General features: G+C 35.7%; 1 protein-coding gene across 1 annotated transcript; it reads left to right on the top strand.

Moving 5' to 3' along the window:
* The first annotated feature begins 12,342 nt into the window (after positions 1 to 12,342).
* LOC124636039 (metallocarboxypeptidase A-like protein MCYG_01475) lies at positions 12,343 to 21,039 on the top strand. Its single transcript, XM_047171996.1, has 6 exons — positions 12,343 to 12,369; positions 14,498 to 14,658; positions 15,114 to 15,239; positions 19,540 to 19,636; positions 20,105 to 20,233; positions 20,731 to 21,039. Exons 1-6 carry the CDS (start codon positions 12,343 to 12,345, stop codon positions 20,962 to 20,964), a joined length of 774 nt encoding a protein of 257 aa, XP_047027952.1. The 3' UTR covers positions 20,965 to 21,039.
* The last annotated feature ends 318 nt before the right edge of the window (positions 21,040 to 21,357 follow it).

The raw sequence follows: 21,357 nt of genomic DNA, 5'->3' as shown, positions 1-21,357 counted from the left end.
AAAATGCTGAGCCGGGCTAACGAGTACGGATCTTATCTTAATATAAGTACGTGCATAGCTACTGTATTGGTGCTGGTTGTATTCGGAGATTCAACAATGTAATTAGAGGTATGAATAACTTAGAGCTATTGTGTTTTTAGCATTTTTGTCTGTTAGTATAGGATATCCTGAAAATATTTTGTTATGAATTCAGGTATAAATTCGAATAATCATCCTTAGATAAAGAATAGGTACATATATTTTTATAACGAAATTGATAATAATAAAAATACTTCTTTATCCATCTATTTGGGTAAACTAAAAGTTGCAGTCTGCGGGGATCTGGAATTAAATAATCCAGTTCTATAGTAATTGCTCTGCCCTAGGCATGTAATAATTGCCCTGAGCTTAAGGGCGATACCGTAGATCGCTTAGTAATTAAGATGCGGAACCCGACTGGTGATTATTCCTAATATTTAGTAGCTTTTGATTATTCTGGCAACTGACTAGAATGTAATTGGGGTTGGGAAAATATTGACGCAATTAAGTTGATTCTGTTTGGTGTGTATGTAAAAGGTGGAAGTTTAAAGTTGTGAATTATCGTACGTAAATATCGGACGTAGGCCTCTCAAGTGCACGCCACTGAGATCGATTTTCGGCTTCTTGCATCATCAAGTTGTGAATGAATACGTCTATTTACTAATACCACCTACCATTTGCACCCGTATTTACCTGAACCAAATAAAAGTTTTACGAACCCGTTTTGTCTCTAACCATAAAGACTTGATGTCACAAAAATACGTATAAAATGAGTGGAAAGTAAAATGCGAGCCATCGCTAAAGTTACGTTAAGTTTTTAAAGTTTTACGACCGAATAAAACTGGTATTGTCATAAATGTAAACATGTGTGTACCTAAACCGAACATATTTCAGTTCAGTAAATGAGAATAAAAGGCTAAAAATGTAATACCTCTGCTGTTGATGTACGTAGAAGTTCGCACATATGGAACAGTTCTTGTCAAATATCATTGCTTGCACTGGTGACTTCACAAACATTTACGAATAAATCCTTATGCGCAAGTTCGCGTCCTCAAATGGCTTCTTCGGCAACCTCGTCAGCCATTGGTTTTTAACTCACAAAACCACATAAAACTATATGGGAAATCCTACATAATGTCAATACTACAGGTAATAAACTAGAAAAAGAAAAAGACTTTTTGACAAAATAATACTATGTTGAAAACAATTGCCAAATGTAAAAAGATAAAATCGGTTAAAAATTGTTAATGCATGTAAGTAGCCTATCTCACTTGATGTTATTCCATCGACAGTTGAAACCAGTTCACAATACATTAGATACGGCCCTCAGTCGACTCTTGAATCCAATTTGTACAGTTGACATGTCACAGGCGTGATGCAAACGAGGGGAACTTATAATAAGGAACGATCGGTCTGCCTATCAGTTCACGTGAGTACTAGATGACTTAGATTCCCTGTAAATAGCAGATTGCAATGAAAGTAAATGACTATTATTATTTTTATCAGCCTATGCTGTCCAACTGCTGGGCAAAGGCCATAGCCTATAGCCTTCCATCTTTCTCTATTTATCGCTGTTTGTGGCCATTCCGCAAGAAAATTAATATAATTAAGAATAAGATATCAAAGGATTCGAAAAAAAACTGAAAAATATTTTACATTTTTTTTTTAATATTATATCCCTATAAACTTGCTTGCATAATAATATAGAAATACCCCAATAGAAACATGCTAGGTGATTGACCCTCAGAAACATCTTATTTCAAAACAGTTCTAAATAATCGTAAATTCACACGCAATGACTGCATGCAACTTAATGCATTCCAAAAACATTAAAAGCTGGCTAGAAAATATGTCAAAGTAAAAATTGTGAGAGGAAAATCTGTTAAAAACTGCTTTGGAACGTAACCTATCGCATAAGGGGAGGGTTGCAGCACAAAATGTGTACTTAATGCATACAAATTTAAGCCCATTCGTTTTCTGTTCGTAGCTAAAACGCACTTTACCGCTACAAAAGCTGATTTTCTGTAAAAATTTCTTTTTAGAAATTTTTGAACGAGTCTTTTAGGTTTTCCGTGCTGCTTCGTCACTCTTTTGAGTTATAAAAGTGGTTTTTATGAGATACTTTGTAAAAGTATAAATATGTCATCTTAAAAAAAAAAAACTATTAAAATTAAGAAAACTATTATATAAGAGGAAAGATTAATCATCAAAAGAGTTAATGTTAAACCCCAAACTTTTTTCCAGTATTAATCTTTCCAATACTTTTTCAGCTTATTAAGATAAGGAAGTGACCATATCATAGGCCATCCATACTACGCATTCTCAAGGGTCGCGGATACGGAAATGATTTGCCATAAACGTAAACCATGCCGGTTTACGTTTGGGTGAAGGCACGATCATATTTTTAGAAGCCATACACGTCGCTTATTTTATGGCCAGCTGGAAATGAAAAAAGATAAACATAGGAGACTTTACTTCTTTTCTATGTAGCGTTAAGCGATGCTGTGTCCGTAGCTCTGCGAGGTATTTGAAATACATTTCGAATTAAGAACCTCACCTTATTAATAGTTACAAAAAGTTAAATTTTCTTCAAGTTAGTGCTAGCTCATGATATAGTTAGTAGTCATAAAACGTGACACCAGAATTTTACTATAGGAATAGTTTTTGCTAGCGATTTCACCCACTTCTCGTGGGGCATAATTTAACGCATTTATGTAATTAGAAAGTAGTCTACATTATATTCTGATACCTATACAAAGCTATGTTTTTGTCAAGGTTCTTCAAAAGGCATCCAGTAGTTTTTGCGTGAAATAGGAACAAACATCCTTCAAATTCGTCTATCTATCCAGTTTTTTATTTATTTACAAGGCACACAACAACTTATTTACAATTGATTACGCATGTATAAGTTTATAATTGTTAGTCCTGTGTAAAAAAACTTAAATACTTATTGAAGTCAATAAAATTAAATTAAAAATAACTGAAACCAAACTATACAATTACTGTAATTATTGTAAAATTTATAATAAATTGAATAATAGAGCCATTGTAAATGAATTAATATTAAAGATTGAAAAAACCCAACGTGTAGGTTTGTTGTCTAAACGACCACTTAACACAATGCGGTCCAGATTAACATATTAAGCAAATATTTTCTGACCTTACTTAAATTTAAATTTTTAACTACACACGATCCTTTGTTTTACAGATTATTCTCACATCAACTTTTTGTTGTTTTATTATTTTGTGTAAGCTTCACAATAGCCGGTTATGCATGATGGACGAACAATTTTAAAGTAAATAGTATGCGGTATTTTGATAATTAATGACCTTAAAAAACTAAATTTATAAAAAGTTTGTATACATAGTATAGTTATTATATAGCTTACAGTTTAGGAACTAGAGATTTTTTTAGTAGTTTTTTGCTCAAACCTACCTCAAAATCACTCCACTCTGTTTTGCATATTGTACTTTTGAAAACTGTAGAGTTTACCCAAATGCACTATTTACTAAACCAATCTATTCCTCTACTTACCTTTACCTCAATAAGCCATTAGCAAAATGAACGAATCTACAAGTTTAAGCCGGATCCCTAAATCGGGCAATTCTTGTTCGTGTCAACCGGAATTGTTGTGTATAAACAACGGCCCAAAGGACTGTCATATGCAGAAACTGACCGGTTTAAGATACGGAACCCTTATTTAATAACGTCGCGTCAGGCTACGCTACTTAGAACGTTGAACCAGCTGGATACGCCATTGAAGCTGCCTTGTTTTGAAAAAGCCTCGATCCCCGCGAGATGATTTTAATACTTGTTTTATTCGCTCATAGTGGTAAGTTTGCATCCTAGGTGAACGATTTTGATGTGATCGAGAAGCAGTGCGATGTGATTGTCTTTGAAGTGGCCAACGTGATGTTCCATAATACGCCAGGGCGCAGCGTAATCTGTCAATTCGCTTCGGATTGTTGTTTAGTTTTAGTAGCTTAGGTCGAGGTTGCACTAGCGGGCTAGGGAGAATAATCGTGTTTACGCAATAGTGTGACCCGGTAGATCAGTGCAATATGTAGTATTTGTGCGAAGGTCATCTACCTACTATTGGCTCCCTCGTTATAGGTTAACTGGTACACAGCAAAGGATTTGTCACAAGAATGGTCCCTTTGACACACCTTTGTCTCAGCTTTGCAAAAGAGGATAACACTTCGGCATGATGAAACTTCGTCTACCAGTATACAATACTTGAATAATAAGAAATGTCGAACAATATCATGTGGGTACTTGTAGCCGGTGCTTTCAATGTACCAGTGCGACACATTTTGCTCGCTAGACTAGCCCTAGCAGAAGAGATTAATCGTTTGGAATAAAAATATTATAAGAAGTTAATTTAAATCCTAAAAGGATCCAATATTTGCGATTCAAATACTTATTTTTATCAATACGTTAAATACTCTTATTACGGATCAACAAAATGTTAGATATTCAATCAACGGTCTCATAAAGAGTTTCCAGGTTATTCGAGTTTTTATACGTACCTCTAGTTTTATGTTTGTTTGGTGAATCAGTGGTTCAAACAGAACGTAGTTATTCTTCCCTTTATCATGGATTATTCCGATCCTTTTTATTCTGTGGTCAAACTGTATATTTGCTGGTGGCAATGTAAATGTGAAGTTTGTGTTCAAAGTTTATCTTCATAAAGACACAGTAGGGTCCAAGGATAGGGCAAAGATTAAGATATCTCCATTGGGTAACAGCCGGAGGGTAAAAAGATAATAAACACAGCGCGTGCGGACTCCTTTGATGAGGAAATACGAGTTATGTATTAGCAATATCGCTTGTGTTTTCTTTTCGCAAATCCCTACTTCCTTAATGCGAAAGCTGTCTGTCTGTCTGTCGAGCTTTCATGCCAAAACTACATGAACGTTACTTACATATTTCTTCCTTAATAATTATCGTAAGTGAGAACGCTCAAGTTTAATTGCGTTAACGGTTTAATAGCTGATATGTGTAAGAGAATTTGTAAAGCTAAATTGTACCCTGGAGACGTCAGAAGGCTACGTTTGCAAAAAAACGGAAATACCTAGGTCAACCAAGAAATGTGTATCAAAGTCGACTAGCGGTAGAACTCACTGCACTAACGAATTGTTTCTTTTATAGCCAATAAATAAACTTTCCTACGTTCACAGAAATAAAGCCGACCGTGAAAATGGACAAAATTGGCACTTACTCTAAATGGACTATTGTACGGGTAGATCTATTTCCAGACAAACTGTTTTAGATCCAGACAGATATTTTGGCGGTTCAGCTAGTTGGACGGAAATAATAATGGCATTTAGTTTGACCTAAAATTTAAAAGTAGGTACTTGCTTTTATTCGACTGGACTTTTTAAACATTGATACAGTATATTTTCAAAGAGAAATATACCTAGAGGTTAATATTTTGCTGCAAGAAACAATACAAGAATCCGGATAGAACTTTGAAGAAATGTTTGTTATTTTTTCGCACAGTGTACGATTGTTGTTTTCCTAGTTGTAAATTGTTATCGCGTGCGTTGTGTCCACAAAAGGTTGGACATTGGCACATTGGGACCAAGACCATACACCATACGGAATTGTAGATAGCTTGCGTTCGTGACGAGCAGGGGTCTCGTGCGTAATAACGTAGAGGGACAATAAAAAAGAATATAAATATTTTGTTGGAAATAAGGATAGATTATGTCATAAAGGTCAGTTTTTTTTTGCTGTTCTACTTGCTTCTGGTATAGGCTGTGCGATTCTTGAGATGAAACTTATGTTGTGTGTGGGACCAACAGCGTCCAAATAGCGGGATCACACGTGATCACTAAACCTTGACAGAAGCTATATCTCCGCTTGAAAGCATTGCTGTTTACGTTTTGACGAAAGATGGATCCTTGCATAGGATAAACAAGTATCAATCCATGCAGCCTTTTAACCATTGGAGTTTGAAAAAAACAAAAAATATCCTATATATTCAACCCCTAGTAACAATATAATAATTATGGATTTTATATCTTTAGAAATACAGAGAGGATTAAATAAATACCCAATTATCTTAAGCCGAGTTTAAGCTCGAAAAGATTTTGCTCAAAATAGCAACATGTTCAATTAAAATTATCTTTCTCCATCAAAAATTAATCTCAAATTATTTATCGTCAATTATGGATTATGAAATTCCATGAAGTCAGATTGTTATTACTGAACAGAAAGTCCGCAAAAATAGATGTTGTTAAGCCCTGATAAATAATATATCAAAACCTTTCATTAATCATCCTCCGAGCCTTTTTCCCAATCATGTTGGGGTCGGCTTCCAGTCTAACCGGATTCAGCTGAGTACCAGTGCTTTACAAGAAGCGACTGCCTATCTGACCTCCTCAACCCAGTTACCTGGGCAACCCGATACCCCTTGGTTAGACTGGTGTCAGACTTACTGGCTTCTGACTACCCGTAACGACTGCCAAGGATGTTCAATGACAGCCGGGACCTACAGTTTAACGTGCCATCCGAAACACAGCCAATGGTGTCTAAGATATACTTAGAAAGTACATACAAACTTAGAAAAGTTGCATTGGTACTTGCCTGACCTGGGATCGAACCCGCGCCCTCATACTTGAGAGGTTGGTCCTTTTACCCACTAGGCCACCACGACTTTTTTAATATCCTTTCATTAATATCCAAAGTTTATTTGATAAATACAATTAAATATAAACACTGAGTTAATCAAACTAGCTTTTGTTGTATAATTAGTTTGAATAATAATTTACATTATACTCAGAGTTTGAAATTTTAATATATCTGGATATACATAATTTATATACAGAGAGTTAACATAAGTATGACTGCTAATAGAATGGTATGGTAGCGCAAAATATATTGCGCTGCATAAAGAAAATTGGGATCAGGGCACTAAGGCAGTATAGGTATGTGTAGTAATCATGGTTTATCTGTTATATTCCGAAATTAATTAAAAGTTGCCTTTATGTGAAACAGTAGCGATAGAATGATTTTAAACGCATCAATGTGTTTTCAATATAGGATACCTAAGTTTTTTCAAGAGGTTGGTAGATACCCATATCGTTATTGGCCTTACTTACTTAAGAAAAATTGTATGGAGATTTATTGTTAAATAAACACGTGACTAACGTCCGTCTTATTTTTTCCGACCATATTTGTCCTAATTCTAATCTAGTCGTGATGAACCTAACTTAAAAAAATGATGAATAACACCCCTGCAATGTTAAAATCTGAAACGGCCACGCGTGCCAAGAACAGCTGAAAGTTCCAACCCATAAAACTCAGCTGTAAGATACTGCCACAATTTTATTTAGTACAAAGACTAGTTATAACTAAGACTGAATAATCTCTTGTGTTGTTATCCTTTCGCATCTCACGCTAACAAGAAAACGACTACCACACTGGCCATTTCCACAAAAATATGAGTTTCATAATACCTTCAATATTTCTATAAGAAACTCTTCTATATTTATAAAGAAAACACATTGTTTTCCTGAAGGTTTGGTCTGTTGGTTTTATGTTAGCGACACGTGTAACCTTTCCGTTTGCGTTCTAGTAAATAAATCATTTGTTGGTGGAAGAAGCCTTACTAAGCGATGTTAGTAAGTATATGACAGGATATGCCGATTTTTCCTCGGGTTCTGAAGCTTTAAACGAGTGGTTTGCCTGCAAAAAAAAAATATTTCTTCTCGTGAGAAGATAGAATATTTTTCTTGCAGGCATATTTTTCTTCTCCCGTTGTCTATAGATAGTAGCCAAAAATATTTTTCATCGCCGATATACGAACCTAAACCATGTACAAGAGTAAATCAGTAAATCAAACGTTTGTACCTAATAAATAAAAGATTTAGGATTCATATGTCTAAGCTCGCCTGGGTGACAGTATTGGAGCGAATTATTTATTGAGCCAGGATGTTCGCGCGATGGGCGATAGAAATATGAGGAGGACTTGCTACTGAAAACTGTCTAGATACCTAAGATTTAGGTAGGCGAGCTTTTAGGGTTCCGCACCCAAAGGCTTAAACGTGCTCGTCTTATTACAAATAGATATTCGTGTTTTTAACCTTCCTCTAACAAAAAAACAGAAGTAGAGTTTTGAAAACTGTTAAACATAAAATGTAAAAAAGTTAACCTTTCCGGGGTTTTAATCCCTAAAATTGGGGTCAGTCGAACACCCAAAGCTTAAGATTAACCCGTAAACTCGGTTAATGAAACCCGAAGTAGGTTAAGGTTCGGGATTAGGTTTATTTTCTATAAGAGAATTTACACACATCGGTAGGTATATTGTTTCATCACTCATCCTTGTCAAGTAGTAAAAGCTTAATGTTCAAATTTTCAGTCGGCCGTTGGTTTGATGTTTAATGGCTAGCCTAACCAATATTGGTTTTTTGCTCATTACAACAATCAAGCACCAGAACGACCAATAAAAAAGTTCACGGTGATCATCATCCTCCGAGCCTTTTTCCCAACTATGTTAGGGTTGGCTTCCAGTCTAACCGGATTCAGCTTTACAAGAAGCAGTACCAGTGCTTTACAAGAAGCGACTGCCTATCTGACCTCCTCAACCCAGTTACCCGGGCAACCCGATACCCCTTGGTTAGACTGGTGTCAGACTTACTGGCTTCTGACTACACGTAACGACTGCCAAGGATGTTCAATGACAGCCGGGACCTACAGTTTAACGTGCCATCCGAAACACAGTCACTGATGTCTAAGATATACTTAGAAAGTACATACAAACTTAGAAAAGTTGTATTGGTACTTGCCTGACCTGAAATCGAACCCGCGCCCTCATACTTGAGAGGTTGGTTCTTTGCCCACTAGGCCACCACGACTTTCACGGTGATCTTATACGATTTATAAATAAACTGTCTGCTGATCATCAGCCCAGCCATTAGCCGGCAGTTTAGTCGCAGAACTTTATAATTCAAACTGAATCCTAACCTGATTTGTTATTTTATTCTCACCAAACCTCTTTTTTTGATGAATTTGAAGACATTGACACGCCTCTAAATAGAATTATCTAAATGTACCCTGTTCCCAATCAGTCGTCATTTCAATCGTGAATCCAATTTATGTGCAGTCACAAAATACAATGGCCAATACTGGAAATCTGGGAACACCCGTCACAAGTTATGTATTGGAAATGAGAACGTATGCCGTTGACAGTATGTCTATAAAATATAAACAGAAATGTGTATTGTGTATCATGTGTTACGTGACAATATGTTTTGTAATCTTGGCGTTCACGCTTTTGTTAGAATATTTACATCACCTGGGTTCTCTAATGAATTGGGCACATTTTTTGTGTAATATTTTAGACTTACCTATATTTTCTGAATGTCCTACGTAAACAGCATTTTTTGTGTTTATCAGCTTTATACTTCACTACTTATACTGGGGTTTTCAAGTAAATATCTCCGGATTAACGTAGCCTTTTCAAATACAATTCATCTAGCATTGGCATTTTTAAGTATTAAATTTTTATTCCAACGTAAAATTTTCGTTCTTTCCACTACTTAATGAATTTTACGGTTCAAATTGTCCCCAATTACAGATGTCCTCATACACAACGTCACATACTGTTACATTAGTCTGCCAACACAAACGTAATTAGGATTCACAAACGCCAAACAAACAACTAGTCACTGCACTGAGTTACCTAGGATTATCTGATAAGCCCTAGATTTACTAGCATTGCATTTTTGAAAGGATTACTTTGTGATTTTTTTGGACAGCTAACATTGTATATCGTAGTCCTTTTTGCATATAAATCGGATCATTTTGTATCGCTACATATTTTTCGTAACTTTTAAATAAGAATAAAAAACAGCGATGTTTTTTATTTTTCTTATACTTCTTAATTTATACTCACTTTTGCATAGATATTATTTAAGTCTATATAAAAATTATGCCCAATTTTAAGTTAGTTGTAATTAAAAACAGCTCTATGTTAAGCATCATACCCAAGATAATTACGAAAAAGGTCCTGAAAAGTACTTTTGACTGTTAGAGGCTAAACTACTTTTCAACGAGAATACCAAAGTGCTAGTCGTTTTAGAGTCAGTTGGCTTTGAACTTTGAGCTTATTCGTGTCATCGTGTCGAACTACTCTGTTCAAAGTGTTTGAATGCTCAAATTGCCTTTCAATTTGTAATAGACTCGATGTCGTCACAGTTCCTATTAGTGGTGCAACTTTGTCAGTCATTCATTGTTCTTTGTCAGCATCCCATTGATTTTTGTAAAGGTTTGAATTTGCAATATTGTCTTATTCAATCGTAGTCATGAGAGAATATCTTTTCACCCAACCCTGCAAAAATTTACTTATCATATAAATATGTACAAGTTACCAACATTCTCCACTCCCAATACCATCTGTAGTGGTTCAGGCGTTTTAGAGTGATAACTTAACAAATACACAAACCCACATTCATTTTGATAAGGTGAGAATTACAAAGACGTATACTTACGTTGTAATCCTGTAACGTTTTATTGCAATTTTAGTTTAATTTCTGAGTGAAAATAAAAAAGTATTCGTTTTTTAAGTCACTTTATAGCTTCGAGAAAAATCCCTAGAGGTCGCTTAATATTTGTTTTTTATCTTTTAAGTAGGCAATATATTTCTTTGCAAGTATTTTTTCGTTTAATCTAATTCCTCTGGAATTGTGTTGAGCCTTTTAATGGAGCATATCTTTTGTTTAAACAGAAAGTGTTTTAGGCATCTAGGTCTTGGGTATAACACTGAGAAAGAATGTTCTTTGTACAAAGAATAAAACAGCCAATTAATTTTCTAAGTAAATGTACTTTTGTTTAACATCAATAAAATTCTTATCGAATACTCTTGGACGAATTGATTAAATTTTTCAATGTAAACATGGCTTTGTTTAAACTTCTTTTGTTTCTCTTTGTAAAAGGTTTGTTTGAGTAATTATTTTACGTTTAATGTGACGTGAAATATTGACGATTATACAGCATAAGAGAAGGTGGTTTTAACTACTTGTTGTCCTTGCAAAATTAAATAATTTCAGGCATTTTGGCTGATGTGAATGAAACGGGACGAAGTGGTGTGCAATTGTGGAGAGCTCAAGGTGATTTAGATGATGATGTTATAGAGGAATTCTATGATAGAGGTAATAACATTATTTTGTAAGACTAGGTTAATTACACTACATTGGCTGTCTGTGTAGGCTTGCAAAAGTTTTAATAAGTCTTCCATAAGAATTTTTGCAAGTGGGTGCCCTATATTCGCAGTTTATTTGCCCTGTTTATTTTAAGACATATAGATGACTATATTATACTAATGTTTTCTTTAGTGATACCTCTGTCGGTCCTTGATCTGTATAGAGTAGTAATAAAAGCTTTTGGTAATGGAGTCCAATCAAATTAATCAATATACGTACAGTCTGTATCTATCACTAAAGTCCTCTTTCTTTTCAAACAAGAACGTCCAGTCCGTTAAACTCCAAAAGAAAGATAAACAAGACGTATCTGTCCTTTTATAGTATAAGTATGGAACAGTCTTCCGTCCCATTACACTGTAATCGTTTTAACCGCCAAAGAAGACTGTATCCACACTAATGTGACCCAGCAGAGGCCCTGACACAATGGAACTACCCCCCATAAAGAAGTCAATGGGCTTTACTAAGACGAATAGTTTTTGTCGGCATAACAGTACGCGAAAAAAACTTGTTTGATTTTGTTACAAATGTTTGGACGTACCTATTTTATCGCGTTCCCTCGAATGTTCTGGTAAACCTGGAGTACTAAGTCATCCGTGACGTCACATGTTGAACCCATCCGTAATAAATAATAGGGGTATGAGGATAAATATGGGAGTTTTTTTGCTATTATTAAATACAAATGAGGGCTAACGAAAGCTTTTAATATTTATATATTTTTTTTACAGCACATTTTACTGAAGAAATATGGAAAAGGGATAATAGGACGATAGATTTTCTAATCTATGAAGAGGAGGCGGCGGACTTAGCAGCATTTTTAGATGATCACAAAGTTTCCCACAGAGTGCTGATAGACGATGTTAGACAGACAGTGGACGAGGCGTTACTCAACACCTTCCCCACCAGACGTAATGGTAATTCAACTCGAGATGAAAACCCTTGATACTCACTGCAAACTTTTAGTCGGTTGATAGTTTGATCGGGCTCATAAGTCGGCACAGATATGAGTAATTTTTTGAACCTGTACACCTCCCGATGTGATTTTCTTGTAAATATGTTACAATATATTCCTGAGTCACCACTTTATCAACATAAGGGCTCATTGTCTAATTGGCTACAATGCCGATGGCAAGATGTGATTTTACCGTATGTTACATATTATATACAAGGTGTTGATTTGCATTTGTGCCATACTTCTGGAGGAGGACATAAAATACGTAAATAATCGATTGGAATTACAGTAGACGGGAAATATTTAATATGCACTGCTTTTTTTGTCATTGTAATGTCGTAGTATTTCAGAAATAATCCAATTTTATGAATGAAATTAATGAATAATCGTTGCGTATGCTTTGTGTTTGCGTTTGTGTGAGGGAGCAGCACGGTTTTGAGGCCAGTAACATACGCGCCAAGTTTGAAAACGGGTAGGTGACATTGACGAATTTCCGAAAAAAAATTAAAATAAAAAATTTTCGTACCAATTTTTTTGTTGACTTGGGTTGAGAATCATTAGTATAATTACATCCTTGACTATGGCACGCATGCAAATCAACAGCTTGTATAGAGGTCGTGATCGTCATCACTATAAGTCTTTGTCAGGCTATGGCACTTTTGGGCGGCGGCGACCTCTCGCGTCCGGCCCTGGTTCAGGCCATGGTCCGGGGCGAGAGGGAATGGGATGCCGTCGCCTCCTTCTGCGAAGCGGTCATGCTCGAGAAGGATGAGGCGGAACGCCAGAGAGTACGCACCTCTCATCCCGGCCGCCGCGCTGGACCAGGTAGACACCATGGGCACCATGGCGCACAAAGGGTATCACCTATCTACATACCAAATTTCAATCAAATCAGTCCAGCCGTTTTTGCGTGATTGAATAACAAACATACATCCATACATTCTCACAAACTTTCACATTTATAATATAAAGTAGGAAGTTAGGATTTATGTCTTAAGATGGTCGTCGTGTTAATATGACAAAATTGCGATCGGTCGGTCGTGCTTTCCTTAGCCAAAAAGGAAAATAGTTGAGCTCAGTTCTGTAATTGATTTGGGGGCTTATGATCTCCCCATATAAGCGGTTTGCAATATTTCTAATCAATCCAGAATATAGCTGGGCCAATAACAGCATTTTCTTTCAGTATCAATATTTTAATAAAACATTTGGATACTTATAATGTAACTGTGATAAATTGTCTGGCAATTCATTTATCTGTAAATTAAATTCCGAAATAAGTTCTAAGCTAAGTACCAAATTTCTAGTAAACTTAGCATCACGTAAACTTAATCTTATTCGAAGTAACATTAAGTGTCATCTCGAGATTCGGCGAGCCTACATTAGAATAGCATTCGTAGTCTAATGGAATACACATACGTATAATAAATTTGTGGTTCTAAGTAACTTGGCGTGTTTTATTAACTTCAACTAGACCAATAATGGGCCCCTTAAGTGATATAAGAGACCTTAAAATATACATTAGTGGGTCAAAATCAGAAAAAAATGAAAAAGAGGTTATGGCACTTTACTTAGGTACTCTAGTTTTGAACTATAGTTATTACAATTTATAATAGTCAGGAGAAAATCGAGGATTCATATTGCATAAATTTGTCTCATAAATTGCCCATACATGAGTTACATCTGAGCATCTGGGAGATCTGATTAAAAATATTATTAAATGATAGTTTGGTAGATATAATAAAAAATACTTAATAGCTTCTTTATTTTCCAAACCTTTATCGCAAAGCTTTATCGGGAAGTACGTTTACCTGGACTTCGTACCCGTCTCTGGCAGAAATCAACACATATTTAAGAAAGTTGGCCTCAGATTATCCCAAGTACTGCTCGCTCACAGAGCTCGGGAAGACTTCACCACGAAAAAATCCTATTTTTGTAAGATTTTTTATTTTTTTCTACAGTTCTTATTAGGTAATTAATTACCTTACTCAAGCTATTTGATGTGAATCACTTGTGTTCCTAAAAAAAATATTCCTGCACATAGATAAGAAGCTATAACCAGAATAGAATACACACATGTATGTACATATATACACATAATTCATCATCATCATCTTTTTCTGTCCCAGTATGGGGTACAAATTTTCACAGACAAAGATTGTGTGAGCGTTAATCACCACGCTTGCTTAAGGCAGAGATGATTTTTTGAGTGTAGGTTTCCTCATGAGGTTTTCTTTAAATGTTACTCAGTGGTGCATATGATACTTATATAAATTATATGAGTATGTATGTATATTAGTATATAAGTATGTATATTAATTTCAGGCGTTAAAAATATCGAATGGCAAACGTTACAATGTAGCAATACTTGTGGACGGTGGAACGCACGGCCGGGAGTGGACTAGTGTTATTTCTGCACTATACTTCATCGACTCTCTAGTGAAGAACTACGATAAACAGCCTGAGTATATGAAGAAGAGAGACTGGTATGAAAACAGATTTTTAATAAGATCGAGAGTTGGTGTAGCTAAGATAAGTGTAGGGTTTGGCGCAGTCACATTGGTAGGCCCTGTACATTGGGATTTATGCACCTTCCCAATGTGTACGCTCAAACCCTGCTTACCTTTAAAATAACGTACCTGGGGGCGCCTCTTTAGGGCATCCAATGATAGAGAAGATTGACTTTCACTTTCAACCACTTCATTTTCGCTGTGCATCCGTTTGTTTTATTTACAATTAAAAATGTATAAGTACTAAATATATACCATATACTTCCACCTTCAGGTGGGAGAAAGTCGTTTTGAAACTTTGGAATTTTTTCTATAAAAAAGTTGCTATAAAAAAACTATACGATGAATCGGTAGCTTGGCGTTTTTGTTTCAAATATCAAGGTCACAAAAAATGCATTCGCAACATCATAACAGAATAATCTTATTTTCAGGCACGTAATACCAGTGTTGAATCCAGACGGCTATGATTACAGTCTAACTGTAGACCGCTTATGGAGGAAAAATAGACGGAGGCTGAGCGGTGCATGTCAAGGAGTTGATCTTAACAGGAATTTTGCGTAAGAAATGTTTGTAATCTAAACATCATTAGCATTGTCTCGTTTAAAAGCATATACTCGCATTAATATTCTATAAGAGAAACATAGCAGTTGTGCCAATAAGGTATCCTAAACTTAAATTCTATCACAATTACTGAGTAGTTACTTGAAGTGTAATGGTTATAACTTAGCTTATCCCTTTGAGAAGATCGCTCTCACATTTAAGTACCTGGAGTCCTGCAATGTCTCAGCAAAGTGTACATCATTTTGGACCAAAACATCGTTGCCAAAATTACCAATAGGTATTGCTAAACAGTTTGACCCCTCACTACGTAAGCGCACATAATCCTGAAATCGATCTGCTCTTAAGCGGTTTACCTAAAAGCCTCTTCCAACAAAAGTGATGACAATATCTCCCGTCTTTGTCCAAACGCCGAATCGGATTGGTCCACACTATTATTAGCGACTGGGGACACATTAATTTAAATGTTGTTTTCGTGGCATTTGACTTACTAGAATTGTGTTCCCCCATTGAAGTTAAAAGGACTTTCGCTGATTAAATATTACTTTGTTTATTTCTAAAGTTTGGCAAAATTATGTTTGTTTTGTAAGAACCTTTTAAACTTAATGTTTAAACCGAAAGATCTAGGAATGAATGTCTCAATCTCAATTCAGCTTAAAGGAAAGCTTCTCCTGAAAATAAAAGAGGATTACACCTATTATTATACTTACAGATAGAGTACAAATTATAAGTGTGACATGAATGGGCACACTGGATGAAGATATAATTAAAATTCTCCGCAAACCAGCGTAAAGGAACTTTACCCTGTATTTAATGTGAGGACGACCGCGGTAATTCGCTAGAATCCACTTTTAATTTGAACTTTGTGTACTTTGAAGATTTTTTCTGAAATTTTAATAGATTACTGTGACCAAAACCTTTGCTCATAAAGTCTTCATATAGTGTTGGAATTTGTAGTAATTTATTGGAAGAAGTTTTTCATAAATGAAAGTAATTCAAGCGATGAATTAATGATTGTATTTTAAAGAATTTTTAGTGTCCTAGGCGCGTTTTCTATATAAATTGATGTACGATCCGGCTCGAAGAACCAAATGGAGAATTGTGTTCCGAGGTTCCTTCTGAATGAATTAAAAATTTCGACGCCTTCTGTACTTATGCCTTGTATTAACATAGTGGTTACATTGAGATGATAAAATAATAAAAAAAAAAAACATGATAAAACGTATGAAAAGAAAAAATCAATAATCTGAACAAAAAACTTTGGCAACTGTCATAATAAAAAATATTTTTTTTTTACTCCGTCACGGGGGCACGGCGCAGTCTGTTAATCGCCTTAATATGTATTTGCAAATGAATTCTTCGGCCGCTTTGTATTGTGTGCGGATTAAACATGACAAGCGAATGTCAACTGTATGTATTTTTGTTAACACTCTGAAAATATACGTCATAAATATCATGCGCAATATAACATTTACTTGTAATTTTAATGATTTGCACATGTAGGTATCAGTAGTTTAGTCACCATACGCTAGACTCAGTTATGAGAAACTGGTCCTTTGTAAACCGTAGACCGTAGAAACTTACCCTTCTAGGAAATATCAAAGCTACGTTGAATTCGTTTAACGAAGACCGTAGAAAATAGTCCTATATCATTTTAATGAGCCTAGCAAAGTTTCCCTTCGCAATTATTTCTATGGTAGAACATTCTCGAATGCAGATGTTACGGTTATAACTGGGCTCATATAACTGGCGGTTTGGGGTCGAGTGGGGAATAATGTTCCCCGAAGTTTAGTGTTACATCTGAAATTGCAGTGATACGAAATATTACCCCTTATGATACGCGTGGTTCTAAAAAGTTTGTGCATGCGTGAGTAAAACGGTTGATGCGGTTAAAGTGTTGCTTTGCAGTAGTAAGAAATGGTGACATGTTTACAACAAACATTTCCAATGATCTGACTTTCACAAGTACCAAATATATTTTGTATTATCTGTATTTTGAGTGACACCGTTGTTTTTAAATCTTTATTGGACAAAATATCTTTGTTCTGAATATGGGAAAAAATCTATCGCGTTTATGACAAAATTCCAATTTTCAGGGCCGTATAGAAGAAATTCTAAATTCATATAGGCAGGGAATTTTCTTTGTCGTGTTATTAAATGACATTCCGTGGAAATATTGATGAAAAGGATATGATAATTTACGTTGATGTTTTATGAGTAAACATGTGTGTCGCGTTTTATTTTATCAATAAATATAGAATATTGGTAACATGTTTTAACTTCTCCACGTGTAAATTGCTTGGTATAAATAAGTATGAAATTAACTAATTTATTATACAAACATTTAAAATAGGTACGCTGAGAATAACTTCCTTAAAACTCTTATTAGCCTTGAAGTAAAATAATAACAAATACTTACTATGATAAAGAGGGAACATTTTGTTTCTTTTGTTTCGATAGTTCCACTAGTAGTTATTTTTCATAGCTCAAAATCGTCATGAGTAAAAAATATAGATCTGTTTTTATAATTTTCAAAAATATTATATTAGATATATTGAATAATATTGGGGCGTGGTTATTGACGGTCTTGTTGATGATTTCATAAGGATTCACCAATAATAAATGTTTCTTTATTCACATAGATATTTACATATTTACAATAAAGATAAAAAACTGGTGGCGTCCACGGCCGGTTTCGGCCACGGCGGCTGTTCTCACTTAAGGAGATCAGCCAGCTGCGCAGGACATATTATAGTGCACAAGCATTTGCGCAGACACAAGTGCACTCCCTATTCCTTCACTCTCATAACCCGATGGGACGGCAATCCGACACGACCGGAAAGAGATCAGGCGCAGGACCGACATTTACGTGCTCTCCGATGCACGGGTGAATCAATCACCAACTTCCAGACTACGGGCTGCTTTGTGAAAGTTTAAGAAAACCCACAAAGCGATTTCGGCCCGACCCGGGAATCGAACCCGAGACCTCGAGTGCAGCAGCCGCGCTTGCGACCACTAGACCAACGAGGCAGTCCTAAATAAAGTAAAAACTATCCTAGTAAAAACGCGTGCCGCGGAATACGGCCCGCTCTACGGCTGTATGACAGGCTGTGGTATCCGAGGCTAGTGACAGCCTCACCACAGTGGCAGCGATGAGGGGAGCAGCAAGGTGCTCCTATACGCAGGCAGGTAGCGAGGCGGATTTACCTTAAATTTTATAGTTGCGTTGCACTTGGCTTTGTCATTTTTCGTGCACCTCCATAGCTCCGAGCTGTCTTTACTTACTTACCCTCTTGAATATATAGGTATAGCCGGCCCTACATAGCATGCGCCCACCTCTCTTAGTTGTTTTAAATACAGGTTCAAGAATGCAGGCAGATGTTGTAGGCTGAGACATACATAGTTGTTGTAATAATAACATGTGTTTACAGACGCTAGAAAGGTGGAAATATTTTTTTTTTGCGTGACATAAATTATGACAATTCATTTCAGTAAAATATTTAAATAACAGAAAAAGAAAAACATTACACCCAGCACGATTATACATCAGCCCGCACAATAAATAAAACTACCTTTTTTCTTGATTTTAAAAATTAGAATTTATTTTAAACAGATTAGATGTACATTTAATTAAGTTTATATTGCAATCCTGATCATCTAAGATAAGTTTTTGAAAAAGTATTTTTTTTTAATTTTGTTCTTGTAAATAAAAGAGCTCGTCGCTAAATAGCGATTTCTTCCATGTTACAGAAAACACTTCAAGTTGTGCTTATAACGTCCCAGCTGTAGATTTGTAGATCTTGGACTGTTGAGTAGTCAAAAGCCAATTACGGCTAATCTGGTAACTGGGTTGTGCTACACTGGGTGCTAAAAAAGTTCAAAAGTTCAGATACAAAAATGCGCTTATATCTGCGCACTACGATTCTTTTTGATTTATAAGCTGCAGCAAAATATCGGCCGACTAAAACTTTGCAAAGTGCAGGGCTTTAATATTTATATGTATGATGTACGGTAGACCGCACATCATTGGTAACTGTCATGCACCTTAACTCAATAGTAATAAGTACGATTTTCCTATAAAACTGTTTTCACTGACCTGAAGTTGACTGTACCTATTGTATATGTGCCGTCTGTGGATTTTGATAATTATCATCCTTGAATTTTGTTCACTTTGAAAAACATTTCCAACCATAAAAGCCAAATTTTCCGGACTTCACGTTGAACTCTGTTAGTTTTTCAATCGACATGACACAGAATATTATGCTTTTTTGCACAATATATTAAATTGTTATTTTACAGTTACAACTGGGGTAAAGAAGAGACCTCACAAACAGTATGCGATCCGTATTATTGCGGTCCAATGCCATTTTCTGAAGAAGAAACCAAAGCATTTAAGGTAAAATTACAATTTCATAACTACATGGGAATTTGTGTATTTCAAACACAAAAAGATGCGAGCTACGTAAACCATTAAGGTGTATATAATTTGTATGATAACGATTCTTGAAATAAATAACTTAAATTGATAAGTAACCATTCGTATATACATATGTAATGGTTTTTGCAGTTTTAACAACAGCCCGGATCAAGCGATCATAAAGTTAAAAGCATGGTGCGGTCGTTCCGTGGATGGTTTCCCATCTGTTTCATGACGAGTTCCTCCATGTTTCGAAGGAGAGTTTAATTGGTGGGTCCGAGTGTCATTTGAACATCTTCGGCAGTCACCAGACAGTCTGACAACCATTTTTAGAAAGAGGTATCGGGTTGCCCCAGTAACTGGGTTGAGGAGGCAAGATAGGCAGTTGTTCCATTAAAAATACCTTAGGTGGACTAGGCGGATAATGATTTCCTTTGATTTTTACAGAGATTAACTGACGGCACGCATTTTTCCGGTTACCTGTCTATTCACTCTGCTGGTACTAAGGTTCTATTCCCGAAAACGAGTGGCGAAACATATCAGAAACAATTTGAGATGACCAAGAGAATGTGTCTGGTGAGTTTGATCTGACAATACTTTTGTTCTGCTGTCTGGATAATTGTGTGGAGGTTTTTCTAATGTTTCACAAATAGATGTAGGAAACTTGACTGCTTTTAATCTTGAATTTGTTCCTTAAGATGCGAATGAAACGTGGCTGTTACATAAATAAGAGATGCTCCATAGAGAGAAAACTTAAACTTTTTTGGGTTGGTCATATTCTGAGCATCGGAGAATAATTTACTACTAATATACAATAATATTAAAAATAAATGGCAGGACCGACTTGGATGGGTAATTGATAACGGGATAAACATATCTATGTATGTACCTACAAAAATAATATAAAGATGTAATACTGCTCAAAGTAACCATACAACGCCAACGAAGCATCTGCTTTTCTTAAACTTTACAATACGAAAATGATAAACCTTTTTAACCGACTTCCCAAAAAGCTGACGAGAGAAGCACTCAATTCAGATATCATAATACTTTAGCTACATACTGCTTTTTAGGCCATGCGTGCAGTGGGTAGGCAGCCTTTCACGAATGGGAACATCGCTAAAATTGGCAAGCAAGGTTATGGAATGGCCATCGAATGGATGCACTATGAGAAGGCGATCACCAATTCCTATCTGATTGAAACTAGGGGTAGAGCCGGGGTGGACCTTATCCCACCAAAAGAGATACTGATTGCCGCAAAAGAAGTGCAAGCAGGAATTATGAAATTTGCTGAAACACTCAGATAGGTGATCAACGAATTGTGAAATTATGTATAAGTCCATGTGTAATCCTTCAAATAAAATGTTATTATATTTTTCTTTCTTTTGTTTTTTTTTTATACTGGGCGTGAAGTGTAAACTTCTTATTAATGTGTGGATGGAGAGGGAGAGGAAGACCATCCAAAGGACGGATGGATTGCCTGAGACTTACGAATAAGAAGGGATGAATGAAATAAAATTGGAAACAGGGACACTTTTAGTCCACCATGCCTATACTACAAAGCCAGAAACTGCAGTAGGCTGAGGTAAATTAATTTCTGATAGGTGTATTGTTTCCCAAAAGAGATGAATAGGCCAATAATCAGTTCCAGGAATAATTAATTAGTAAAAGTCAATAATTTAGTGGAAAACGTTCCACAT

Source organism: Helicoverpa zea, chromosome 13 (genome assembly GCF_022581195.2).
Source record: "Helicoverpa zea isolate HzStark_Cry1AcR chromosome 13, ilHelZeax1.1, whole genome shotgun sequence".
Lineage (NCBI taxonomy): Eukaryota > Metazoa > Arthropoda > Insecta > Lepidoptera > Noctuidae > Helicoverpa > Helicoverpa zea.
Note: the sequence above shows the minus strand (reverse complement) of the source record. Positions and strands in the feature narration are given on the sequence as shown.